Consider the following 14,531-nt stretch of genomic DNA (forward strand, 5'->3'; position numbering starts at 1 on the left):
TGGGTTAATGATTGTCTGGGGAGGCATATCCATGGAAGGTCACACAGACCGCTACAGGCTTGACAAAGGCACCTTGGCTGCCATTAGGTATCAGGATGAAATCCTTGGACCCATTGTCAGACCCTATGCTGGTACAGTGGCTCCTAGTGCACGACAATTCCTGGCCTCATGTGGTGAGAGTATGCAAGCAGTTCCTGGAGGATGAAGGAATTGATACCATTGACTGGCCACCACACTTTCCTGACCTAAATCCAATAGAACACCTCTGGCACATTATGTTTTGGTCCATCCAATGCCACCAGGTTGCACCTCAGACTGTCCAGGAGCTCAGTGATGCCCTGGTCCAGATCTGGGAGGAGATCCCCACAACACCATCTGTCATCTCATTAGAAGCATGCACCGATGTTGTCAGGCATGTATACAAGAACACAGGGGCCATACAAAGTGCTGCACAATTTTGAGTTGCTGCAATTAAATTTTTGGAAAAATGGACTAGCCTGCCACATAATTTTTTCACTCTGATTTTTGGGGCGCCTTTGAATTCAGGGCTCTGTAGGTTGATCATTTTCATTTCCATCAAACGATGTGGCATCCTTTCGTTCCTAACACATTACCCAGTCTATATCAGTATAGATATCCAAGAGGATTTCTTTTTCCCCATTGAGATCTGATGTGTTTTCAAAGTGTTCCTTTAATTTTTTTGAGCAGTATATATATATATATATATATATATATATATATATATATATATTCCGGGGAAGCCGCCATGGGCAGTCCAATACCTCCCCCGGGATGCTTGGTGGCAGCCTCCCTGGCCGACGGCGATTCCCCAACCGCCCGCAGGGCTCCATGGGAGATGGAGTCCTCCACAGCTGGGTTGGGGCCCGGGGTGGTTGCTAGGGGAGGCTGTCTGCTTCCCACAGGCCAGCTGGACGAGTCTTCAGCCCCACCCGGAAGTGCAATTAGGACCAGGTGGTTAATCACCTGGAACACTTCCGGGTGGGCTATAAAAGGGCCCAGGCACCACCACTCGGAGAGCCAGAGTTGGGATGAAGGAGACGAAGCTTGTCTGGGAGGAGTGATGGAGCGAGGTGAAGAATTGTGTTTTGTGCTTGGTGGTTTTGGGACTGTGTGGCACGGGGAAGACGTGTCCCACAGCTGAAGAAAAATAAAAGTCATTGTACTTTTTATACGTGCCGTGTCAGGTCAGGCCTATGTTATATATATATATATATATATATATATATATATATATATATATATATATATATATATATATATATATATATATATATATATATATATATATATATATATATATATATATATTGTGCCAAGCTTGGCATATTCTATGTGTGTATATATATATTACACACATAGACATTCAAAAGGAATGACAGTACTTGAATGAGTAGCACTGGGCAAATAAACTTTTATATACTTGGACAGGATGTCAGTACTGTATATTAACAGCAAACTAAAAAAAAAAAAAAAAAAAACACAACACTTTTCCTAAAGCGCACACCATCTTTGCTAGTTCTCTTTCTACATTTCCACAGAAGTTAAAAATTACACTGGCAAGCAATTGTTACTACTTGCAATGCAAAACACTTAAAAACAAATAAATAAATAAATCAATTAATAAAGGCTGCTGTGATTTGGGGTTTATGAGTGAAATGAGGTGAAACACAGAATGAAACAAATTGTCAGTAGTAAGCATGACATTCTATGAGTTTCTATGTAAGCTTCCTGCATCATAAGTCAAGATATACAAACAGTAATGGCTGTTCATTTAAATGTAAAAGTTTTTTATTCAAAATAGCTTCTAGATGTGTGGCTGAAAAAAAATGATAGTTACTCTTCCTTATGTTATTTACAAAGAATCCAGTAATGGACACAACATTCTTCCTAGTAAATAAGAATTTGAAATTTACAAAATACCAACAAGTGATCTGAGAGGATCAAAAGAGTTTCTTCCTCCTTTTACTTTAACCCGAGTTTTACTGTAAGTGAAATGCACTCACTGTAATCAGAATTCTGAAATGCTGCGTTAGCCGATGGTGTTATGTTCAGTACTCTGCCACTGCTGCCAATTTCTAGAATTTCATAAAACAGACTTGGAGGTACCAAATAGATAGCACTCTTAATAATCGGTGATGGAAAACCCGAGATAGACTTTATAAACGACCCTAGATTAATGTTCTGTGGTGGCACACATTTATGGAGAACTATGAAAAAAAAGCCCTTATTCATCCTGTCTCAGCATATCACAATCTGGTTTATTTCAGTCTAAGTATATGACAGCAGCAGATGTCTTTCATTCTGGGATGATATTCCAATAGTCATCACCCCAACATGAATCTCTGGGATAGACGCCAGAAAGATTTTTAGTTTATCATGAGCTCATTGGATTTAAAGGACTAGATGGTGTAGCACCCACACCAAGGGAAGTAGATAATTTTGAGCTTTTTCTGAGAACTCAGTAGAAGCTCTCTATTCATTACACATCTTTGAGAGGTGTTATTTAGCTGGAAAATTTACTTCATAAAGTGTAGGAGAAGCAACACTGCTGCAGATTGGAAAATGTAAAAAAAAAAGTGACTGCAGCACTGCAAGGCATGCCATCTTAAGTATAGAAAATCAAAAGGCACCACAGATCTGGTGTGAAGGAAACTTATGATTAAATAAAATTCCTAAAACAAAAAATAAAAATGAACAGCAGCAATTCAGTTACAATAATTAGGATATGATTCATCCTAAAATTATACCACAATAATATCAATATGTGTAGGAATAATGCAGTTTCAGGTTTTTTACATGAGCAGCTGCAAATAAACCTAAGATCACTATCTGCAATGCCAAGCATCGGCTGGAGTAGTGTAAAGCACGGCCCCATTAGACCCTGAAGCAGTGGAAATGTGTTCTCTGGAGTGATAAATCATGCTTCACTTTCTAACAGTATGATGGATGGTTCTGGTTGATACCTGAAGAACGCTACCTTATGTACTTCACAGTACCTATTATAAAATTTGTTGGAGGAGGAATAATGCTCTGGTGTGTTTTTTCATGGTTTGGGCTAGGCCCCACCAGTTAAGGGTAATGCTAATGCTACAAAGACATTTTAGACAACTGTGCGCATCCAACTTTGTGTTAACAGATTTAGGAAGGGCTTTTTTTGTTACAGCATGATTGCACCCCTGTGCACAACGCCAGGAGAGGCTTACAGAGAGCTGTGACTTCAATCCTACTGAACACTTTTGGGATGAACTGGAACGGCAACTGCAAGACAGATCTTTTCATCCAATACACAAGACCTCACAAATGTAAAAACTCAAATTTTGTGGAAAGCCTTCCTAGAAGACTGAAGGCTGTGACAGCTGCAAAGGAAGGTCTAACTCCATAGTAATGCTGATGGTTTTGGAATGGGATATCCAGTACGCTCATATAGGTAAAATGTCCTCAAACTTTTCACTAAATAGTGTATATAAACTTAGTACATATATATGCATTAAAATACATCAAATGAGTATATACAGTTATCTTATACATACTTAAATGGGTGTCCTTCATCAGACTTCTGCACAGCTTGCACCACAGACTTGTAGACTCTGAAGGTGATGGTGACAGACAGGAGAGCAAGCAGAAGATAGGAGACCACACTCACAATGCTGAAAGCTGCTAGGGAAAGGAGGAGCAAGAGGGACACTGCAAATACTGTTCCAGATTTCTTCAGGTCACGCCAGTAGATGAGATCTCGCACTAAGTGGGGGGAGAAGAGGGGGAGAATAAAAAAAAAATACAAGTCAGGGTTCAAGTCTGACATGCACATAGATGTATACATTAATTATTAACATGGTCTGTCAGAATAAAGGCACCTACTTATACAAGATCTCCGGTAATAAATAAATACAGAAATTATTTAGAAGTTGCTAGGTTTAGACTGCTGGCACAAATCCAGTTTTGCTTTGTAAACAAGAACATAACTGCGACAGCCAACTCTCTCTCTCTCATCCTCACTCCGCAACCCTGTAGCGCAATTTTCCCTATGGGACTCACATACAGCCTTTATTAATACAGTACAAGAACACTGTAGTGTTTTAGTAGCAGTGCAGTGCATCACATGGTGATAATGGTCATGGGAGTGTCTGTTTTTGATGACTCTAGGAACAACTCCAAGAAGAATACTAGGCCTAACCCCTCCTCTAAGAGCTTGCATATTTCAAAGTCCAAAGGCAGTAGTCACAAAACCTACTGCTCCATCCTTCTTCACAGGGTCAGATGACACACATAAGGGAATAACTACAGGAAAGCTTTTTAGTTTTTACTAAGCACAATTTAATAGTACTTACATTATCTTTTCTTATACTTTACCTGGAACAAATACCCGAATAGTAGTCAACATTTAATGAGTGGCAGAAAATATAATAATGTGCAGTTTACTTTCCTTGTGCATGCAATATAATAGGCTTGTAAAAGTTATTAACTTGTTTAAAAAAAAAAAAAAGTTATTTCAGAGAAAGACTAAATAAAGTGCCTATTAAAATTACATGACATTAACTGTGGGTCCCGTGACAATAATTGTTGTACTACACTATTATCAATTTTTAGGCAAATCCTCATTTCCATTGGTTATACTATCACCTAACATTAGGGATGCTCTGATAATTTATATAAAAAAAAAGATAACGATCACTGAATTCATGTTATTTGAACGGCTGATTTCAATAGTTTTCATTTATTTATTTTTTATATAAACACTAAGCACATGCATAACTAGACACGTGTATTTTTATAATTAAACTATAGACCACAGCTGTTAACTCTTCAGTTATTTATTAACAAAAAGAAATTGTGTAGGCTTATTGTTCAGTGACCATAAAATACTAAAATAAAATCTCCTTAAAGTACATACTTTAATAAAATATGTAAAAAAATATGTATGCATACGGTTTAGTTTTTTTAATATAACTTACATACACGTTTGAAACAAGGCTTAATTTTAAAAAAGTAGTTTTAACCATTTCTATAACAAAATATATATATTCTCACACAATAAATGAATTATTTGATATTGGCAATTAAACCCAGTAAATATACATACAGTGCCTCTAGAAAGTATTCATAGCGCATCATTTTTCCACATTTTTTTATGTTACAGCCTTATTCCAAAATGGATTAAATTCATTTTTTTCCTCAGAATTCTACACACAACACCCCATAATGACAACGTGAAAAAGTTTACTTGAGGTTTTGCAAATTTATTAAAAATAAAAAAACTGAGAAATCACATGTACATAAGTATTCACAGCCTTTGCTCAATACTTTGTCGATGCACCTTTGGCAGCAATTACAGCCTCAAGTCTTTTTGAATATGATGCCACAAGCTTGGCACACCTATCTTTGGCCAGTTTCGCCCATTCCTCTTTGCAGCACCTCTCAACCTCCATCAGGTTGGATGGGAAGCGTCGGTGCACAGCCATTTTAAGATCTCTCCAGAGATGTTCAAATCGGATTCAAGTCTGGGCTCTGGCTGGGCCACTCAAGGACATTCACAGAGTTGTCCTGAAGTCACTCCTTTGATATCTTGGCTGTGTGCTTAGGGTCGTTGTCCTGCTGAAAGATGAACCGTCGCCACAGTCTGAGGTCAGGAGCACTCCGGAGCAGGTTTTCATCCAGGAAGTCTCTGCACATTGCTGCGGCCATCTTTCCCTTTATCCTGACTAGTCTCCCAGTTCCTGCCGCTGAAAAACATCCCCACAGAATGATGCTGCCAGTACCATGCTTCACTGTAGGGATGGTATTGGCCTGGTGGTGAGCGGTGCCTGGTTTCCTCAAAACGTGACGCCTGGCATTCACACCAAAGAGTTCAATCTTTGTCTCAAACCAGAAAAAATGTGTTTCTCATGATCTGAGAGTCTTTCAAGTGCCTTTTGGCAAACTCCAGACGGGCTACCATGTGCCTTTTACTAAGGAGTAGCTTCCATCTGGCCACTCTACCATACAGGCCTGATTGGTGGATTGCTGCAGAGATGGTTGTCCTTCTGGAAGGTTCTCCTCTCTCCACAGAGGACCTCTGACAGAGTGACCACCGGGTTCTTGATCACTACCCTGACTAAGGCCCTTCTCCCCCGATCGCTCAGTTTAGATGCCCGGCCAGCTCTAGGAAGAGTCCTGGTGGTTTCGAACTTCTTCCACTTACGGATGATGGAGTCCACTGTGCTCATTGGGACCTTCAAAGCAGCAGACTTCATGCTTGGTTTGTGCTCTGACATGAACTGTCAACTGTGGGACCTTATATAGACAGGTGTGTGCCTTTCCAAATCATGTCCAATCAACTGAATTTACCACAGGTGGACTCCAATTAAGCTGCAGAAACATCAAGGATTATCAGGGGAAACGGGATGCACCTGAACTCAATTTTCAGCTTCATGGCAAAGGCTATGAATACTTATGTAAATGTGCGTTCTTAATTTTTTTTATTTTTAATAAATTTGCAAAAATCTCAAGGAAACTTTTTTCATGTTGTCATTATAGGGTGTTGTGTGTAGAATTCTGAGGGAAAAAATTTTTTCCATTTTGGAATAAGGCTGTGATATAAAACGTGGAAAAAGTGATGTGAATACTTTCTGGATGCACTGTACAATTATATGTTTTAATTATTTTAAATCAGTAATTGTACTACAGTTTTTTGCTGTTAAAGTATACAATTACTGTGTAAAGTCACATGCTGGCTCAACTACCATAATACCTTGCATAAATGACTTTCATAATAGTAATAAAAAAAAAAAAAAACAGCTTACTTAAAGGATTTCAAGGATGCAAATTTTAATTAAATATAGTAGCTTAGCTAGAGTTGTGTATGCATACTTGGGCTCAAGATTGCACCGTGTCCCCTTCTCCTTGAAGATTTCCTTTTTGACCTCATTGATGTCTGGGATGCATTACAATGTTCGGCAGCCAGGTACAATTGAAGAATAAGAATTAAAAACTTCAAATTGCTGGTTATGGTCCTTCACAGTGACAGATTTCTTGAACAGAAAAGTTTAAGGACCACCACTCATGACTGGTTGATCAATCTAACCACCACCTCTACCCTCAATCAGTACAGTGGCCACAGAGGTATCTTGCTTATGAACTGAGGTTAGACGTAGTTGTGAAATCAACCAACCAATCAATCAATACAGTGGGACCACTTATTAACTTTGTGTCAATTTTGGAGTGTGTTTTTTTTTTTTTTTTTTTTCCCCCTTAAATAATGTGTGCTGCACTCGGGTCCTAATCTGGGATCCTGAAGCAGTTTGTCATGTGGTGGGTACAGCAGCGCGCTGTATCAGCGCTTGCTCCTAACTTCCTCCTCCTCCTAATAGCACAATGTATTAGAACCATCAGTCAAGTTCTTAGAAGAAGCTTTCATCTCTCATCCTCATGTATGATCATAAGCTCCGAGTAGTGATCAAAGGAATGAAATTGGCATGTACAGTATTTGTGCCCAAAATTTGGTTTTTACACAGGACTGCTAGGCTCACTTTCCATGGCATTGTAATAAAAAAAATCATCAATACAGGAGGACTTCCAATAGAGCCATTGGTTATTCATAATAAGAGGAACAAGCTTGTGTTTTGGGTATGTAAATGTCAAAAATGCCCCCAGTCATTTTTGACCAGGCATGGGGAGGGACTATTCTCAATTGGATGGGCAAGCCCACTGAGAAAAGACCAAGTACATACTGGAATGATTCTTCCAGGACTGACCTGTGAACATCTGGGATTTCCCAGGGAGGAGTTTGAAAAAGTTTCAAGGAAAAATGTGGCCTGCCATGACCTCTTCAGTTTGGCATTTGCCACTGAAACTTACTAGAGAGGCAGAAAAAAATGAAAAGAAAGGCTTACAAGTGAGGATAAGTGAAGATCAACGTGCCATATTAAAACCAGTGGCTTTTCTGCTTATACTATTGTTATCACAAATTTAGATTTTTGCAACTTAATTTAGTTACTAGAATGAAGTCTCCTAATCTTTTAAAACTTACAATACTGTATACTGTATATATTAAAGGAAATAAAAAGTGGGAAGTTGCTGTAATTGAATACATCAATAATGTCACAGTACCTCATACAGGCAAATCATGAAACAGGTTTGCTATTTCAGGGTACTAAATTCTGTAATTTAATAATAAAACATTTCAATAATGGATTCGTGTGTATTGTGTATTTTACTACATCCACCAGAAAAAAAAGCCCACACTAGGAAAAATAGGAAATTAAGGCTCTCTCTGCACAATATTTTATATGCTCCCTTACAAAACTGAAATACTCTTTATCCTACTTTTTAGCTTGATGATTTTACCATTATACACAGTCTCACAATGTGCTGGCAGCGAAACTAACTTGTGAGGATGCAACTTAACTTGCATCCTCACATAAAAAGAGCTGTTCTGAACTTAAGGTGAACGTAACTCCAGAACTTCAACTGTCAAAAAATTTGGGAAGACATCTGGTAAAGCACATTTTAAAATAGGGCATTCAGTGCCTAAAATCACTTATTGCAAGAAGGTGAAGAGAGTAGTAAATTCATTTTTGCTCAAAGATAGCATTAAATGTATTGTTAAAATACTTCCCTTCTATATATAATGGGTGTAATTAAGTTCAAAATAGAAGCCTCTGCTTATGAACCAACACCTGCTTCCTAGAATGACACATCTAGAGAAGTTAAAAAGACAACACCAAATGAGCATGAAATACTGCAGTTTCTTCTGCTTACCAGGTTTCTTTTCTGAATTTGAAACCCATTTGTTCAATTTTACATTTTTTGTACAGATATGGAGACAGCACTGGGTGCATGGGAAAAAGAACGTAATGAACACACACCTACACTTAAATTACAAGAGTCCAACTTTGGAATTACCAATTCAACTGAAAGCATTCTCCACATCAAATGAAACTACAATTTAATTTTCTTCAGACAAGAAAATAATGAAGTGCACACAGTTTAAACTGCATAGGTTATACATTGTATAGACTTAAAACCTAAATAGAAAATACTACTGTGAAATGAGCTCAGCATAATAATAAACTATATCTATACATCTTATTTATATAGTTCACCAAAATAACAGTCATCCCTAGATGCTTATGTAATTCTTTGGAATGTGGGACATGCAAATACCACTCAGGCCCTCTGGAAGAGGAGACTTAACGAACCATGCTAATTACTGCTGTCCATTGATACACTCTTTGGGTGCAGATTATTCTTCATCATTAACGCCCATACCAGAAAGAGTAAGGGAAGTCCCCAGGAACTGCTTTGCAACAGTGATATTTGTGGCTGTACAGGTGGAAATGCAGACACAAAACGATTGGTGGTCTGCATAGTATTATGGAGAGCAAGCATGTTTAAAGGCAAAATAACTCTTTCAGTGTGATAGTCAGCTAATGACAAATGTGGCCAATACACACTGCCTCTATTTGGAGGTACTGCTTGAAGCACATAGTGCTTGTCCTCTTAAAACAACATAACACAAAAAAGTTCTAAAGTCCTACTCTGTGCCAAACAGCCTGGTAATTATTCTTTGTCTCTACGGTACTTTGTATGAAGCAACATTTGTAAAAAAAATCCACCATTAAAGTTTCCATCTGTATCCCTGCTTTCTTGTTGAATAAACCATTTTAAACTGTAAAGCCTGGATTCAATGTACTAATTCCTTTCATAATTTTAAGGGCTGCAATTTTGCCATCTCTTAATTTAGTTTAGGCAAATGGAGATTGTTTAAACTAAATTGATCTTTCCTAATATTTCATACTTCTCTGGGATTTTTATAGTATTACTATGTCTTTTTTAAAGCCTGAATATCAGAAACTGCATGAAGTACTCCAGATGAGGCCTCACCAGGATGTTATAGGGCTTAAGCATAACCTCCTTTAACTTGTAAACTTCACAACATGCAACATAACTCAGCATCCCGTTTGCCTTCCAAATAACTTTTTAACGCTCTTTGAGAAGTCCATGGTACTTCTCATAAGGGGAACTTTCAAAGATTCAGAATCATAACATTTTTACCTTCTACGAATAATACCCTACATTAACTTACATTAAACTTCACCCATTACAAGTCTGTTCAAGCTTGTATTCTATACAAGGATTCGGTTGATTTTGAGAAATAAATGTTTTTCAACCTTCCATTCATAACCGATAGAATTTACCATATCCACCAGAGCCTAATCTGACTGTATCAGGCAAAAGGCAGAAATCACAGATGGACACAAAAGAAACTTGGCTCTCCAAAAAAAAAATAAATAAATAATCCCAAGTAATTGAGAAAAAAAAAAAATACAAGAAACAGTGCACCACAAATCCAAAGCATTTAGCCACCTGAAAAAAGTAGCAGCATAGAACAAAGATAAAAAGAGAGGATATCCTTATCCCAATTTGGCAAACTCCACAGTTCATGTCTATTCACACATTTTGCACACCACTGTGTATTTGTGTTTTACAAAATGTAACTTTTCATGCTATTCTTAAAATCACGTGCACTTTGTAGACAATCTTAGAATAAAAACTGTTTGATTTTCCAATTCTAATTGTTAAAATTTTGTCAGCTTGATGGTAGACCTAAGTAATCCTGAACTGCTACTTCTAGGGCTCCTGTCAGAACCAGGAGCTTGATCTCAGATCAAACATTAGATAATACTACACACAGCCCATTGTGTCTAGCCCATGTATCAATTTCCTTACAATTTTCTCACCAATTGTTTGCATATCACACTTGTTAGCTGATCATTACGAAACACACATGTAATCTCATCTCTCTTTAAAAGTCACTATTCACTTTAACATTGTAATCATACAATTCTATACTGCATGCACAAAACACAGCAATTAGTATGCAGAAGCATAACATTGAACCAACCGTGGTATTATCAGTAAAGCACAGAGAGTAAGGGATTCCTGGCCACCAAAGTAAAATGTAATGGTTCTGTCTGGACATATGACCTTCCCAGATGAAAATAAGTAGAACTGGTAAGATGATATGGTCAACTCTTACCATTTAGGATATTCATTCAAGTTTCAATTGTTTAGTAAACACATACAAGTTGCCATTAACTATTATCCTGCAAATAAAGGGTTATTTGAAAACACACCACACACACTAGGAAAACAGCAGGAGCACATTACCTGGCAATGGGGTTAGTAAAGCTGTAAGTGCATGACCAGTTAGCTTCTGGTGTTCAGCATTAGAAGAGTTTTCTTTTTCTACCTCTTTGTGTGCTGATGCCTCTCCTGATGAATGAGAATCTGGTGCCTCTTGAAAGGTGGAGAGCCGAGAGGTGGGTTGTGGACCTGTACAAACTCTGGATAAGTGGCTACCCTCTGTTAAGCAAATGTAGGATTTTTTGTCTTGAATACCTGACAGATCTTTTGCAGGTAATTTATCTTCTTCCTCCACCTCATCTTCTAAGCTCTCTCCCAATTCCTTTAATGCCTTGATGGTCAGCTGCTCTTGCTCAAAATCTAATACTAAGGTTGGTGCAGCCTTGGGAGCTTTTGATTCAACAGGAATCAAATCAACCTTTTGTTTACTCTTTATATTAAAATCCTGGTTTAAGTCCTCGGGTGCCACATCCTGCCTTGACTTGAGACATTCTCTCATGAACTCCACAAAACTGTCAGTTGCAGCTGAGACTGAGCACTCAGGCTCAATGCTTTCTGGGTCACTTGCAGTTTCAGGTGAGCTTTCTGTAGCAGACAGCTCATCCTTGACCACATTCATTGCTACTTTACTTTGTTCATCTAACCGAGAACCCATCTTTTCTCTAAAAGCTTCAGAACTCATGGCTGTAAGCACTGATGTTTCCTTGAAATGAAGGTCAGATGCAAGAACCTCAGTTATTCCAGAGGAGACAACACTGGAAACTAATTTTGCAGTCCCCATTTCACACACCAAGTCATCTGCTTTTGCATGACAGGACACATCAAGCGGCTGATGAAAGGGAACATTCTGCTGGTCATCTGGGTGCAGATCCTTCACAAAATCCATCACCTGTGCTGTGGAGGGCTTACTCAATTCATTATCACCAATCACTTCCCCAATATTTACATATTTCTCTAGAACAAATTTGTCCATTAGGTCTAAAGTAGTATTTTGCATTTGTTCTAACTGGGCATCTTGCCGTGATGACTGATCTTGGCTTTTGTTCTTGCCTATAGCCGAGCTGGATTCTGCTGCACCTAAATCAGCCTCAGGAAGTTTAGCTTCAAAAACTGGAATTTCCTCTATTGAATTTAATGGTACAGATGTAATTCCATATTTTAGATCTTCAGTTTCTTTAGAAGAAATTTCTGTGCTCTTTGAGGATCTCTCTCCATATTCTTTCTCTGCTTGAAAATCACTTGTGTTGTCCTCTGCATCTACCTCTTCCTCCTCCTCACTCACTATTTGTTCCTCAGTTTCAATAACATTAATTATTGGGACCAGCATGAGCTTATCCACTTTAATATGCATATGTTCATCAGCCTTCTCTTTTTTAGAAATTGATGGATCTAAAGCTGTGCTGCGTCCTGCAACTGATGAAATGTCCTCAATAACAGTATCATCCGACTCCCCAGAGCTGTCAGCATCCAGATTCTCTGGAGGTTCTGGGTCCGTAGGCCAGATGTGACAAGACCCTTCTACATTTTCATGTAGTTTACCTTTTGTCGTATAGTCGGACTCAAACCCAAAACTAGTATAATTTGGAGGAGGAGAAAAAGAGACAATTTCTTCCATATGAACATTTTCATATTCTGCTGAAAACTGTTCAGAGTGTGCTTGAATTTCTTCACTTTTATCTGGCTTTTCTAAAATGTATGCAGTGGGCATGAAACCGAGATCATCAATACAGGATGCTTTCTGCAGTTCAGTTTTCCCTGCTCCTTTGCACTCTTCAGCTTCAACAGTCATAGACTTAACATGACCAACACCCACTGATACTGGACTACACTGTTGTATCTGTAACACATCTACTAGTTCTGGACAGCTGGATTCAAAATTGTCTGTGATACGGTTTGCAAAAGTTTCCAATTCCTCATCTAATTTTGCCTCAAATAATTTACAAGTGTCATTTGATTTTAATGTTCCTGAAGTGTTTGAAGAGGATTCCAGTTTTCCTGTCATTTCAGTATCATGCTCATCTATCCATGAACTCGGTCTCTGATCTTTGGTTTGACTGATGGTCATCTCATCCAATTCTTTCGGCACCCTTTCCGATGGTATGTTTTCTTGAAACTCTTTACCAAAGTCACCGGTTTTATGAGTATCTGCAAGAACCTCAAAAGGAGATTCTGGAGAATCTTGCTCTGGAGAAAAGTGCCCACTTTGACTTATGAAAGGAATGGATATATTTTTTTCCTGGGGAGGGGTTGTTTCATAATGCTGCTCTTTAAACTGCAGGAAATTGCTGTCACTCCAGGTTTGTGTTTCACCCAGACTCTCTGGTGGAAACTTATCAGATACTTGATTGTGCTTTAGTGAAAACTGGCTTCTGATTTCCTGCAATGAATCAGTGGGTTTTCCTGCTGTTGTATCCATTGACATGCTTTGACTTATTGGGCTGAGTGATTGAGTTGCTGACCCTGTGCCAGATACAGGAGTGACCGGTTCAGAAGACTCACAAGAAACTGCTTCTATTCCAGAATCTGTACTGACCCCTCTGATCCCCTCCACTTTTCTTGCATCTTTTTCTGGGTCAGAAAGCTGTGTTATTCCATCATTCTCAGACAATACCTGGCCATCAAAGGATACTGGTATTAAAGAGTCTGGCTCAGAAGGAAACTTGAGGGAAGGAGCAACACTTTCAGAGGGATTCAGCTTATTGGACATGAACTCCTTCATTCCCTCTGCAGCCAAACAGTGGAAAAAAAGACAGCAATATAGTAAGTTGAGCACAGAAAAACAAATGTTAAAAGAGAGATTGGACCAATAAAACAAGACTGCATGCAGGCTTGCTGACAGTAAAGCAAATGCAGCTTTGTAATGAATTTTAGTTCAGCACATGCACAAAATATATACTTGGTTTTTCATGTTCACAAGAAACAAAGCAACACTGGAGCCAGGGGGTGGATGTAAAAGCAGCTGGAGTTACCACCGAGTTTCCATGCCCAATAAATCAACGGTAGTAAAAAGAAAAGCACACAAGATTAATAAAGCAGTAGGAAGTAAGAAGAAAAGTCAAAATGGGGCAACAGAGAAACTAGAGAATCCAAGTATTTGTCTTCTCTGTTCTTTAAAGATAAATACAATAAACACCTATTCAAAAAATTCCATGAATGTTACTCAAAACTTCATCAGTGACTGGACAAATAAATGGAAAACCAGCATGTCGGTGAAAAAAATAACGTTCAATTAAAAAAAAAAAAAAGTGAAATACCACAACAAAACACAATGTGCACATACAAAGCACTTGTCTACTGAACAGCCATCAAGATTAAATAAGTAACTCATCAAAAATAATGAAGTACAATATATAAAGTTTGGGTAAACATTTGTTTGAAAATGCAGC

The 14,531-nt window shown here is 38.3% G+C and overlaps 1 protein-coding gene across 6 annotated transcripts in view; it reads right to left on the reverse strand.

The window, feature by feature from the left end:
* Nucleotides 1-14,531, reverse strand: part of rtn3 (reticulon 3) — an 81,215-nt gene that overhangs the window by 17,674 nt on the left and 49,010 nt on the right. For 4 of the 6 annotated variants that reach the window (XM_039769318.1, XM_039769317.1, XM_039769320.1 and 1 more), the window contains one exon: nt 3,552-3,759. In XM_039769318.1, the coding sequence (XP_039625252.1) occupies nt 3,552-3,759 (208 nt within the window). Of the gene's footprint in view, nt 1-3,551; nt 3,760-11,169; nt 13,870-14,531 lie in introns of all 6 variants that reach the window. The other 2 variants (XM_039769316.1, XM_039769315.1) reach the window with 1 other exon arrangement.

Source organism: Polypterus senegalus, chromosome 11, assembly GCF_016835505.1.
Source record: "Polypterus senegalus isolate Bchr_013 chromosome 11, ASM1683550v1, whole genome shotgun sequence".
NCBI classification, from domain to species: domain Eukaryota; kingdom Metazoa; phylum Chordata; class Cladistia; order Polypteriformes; family Polypteridae; genus Polypterus; species Polypterus senegalus.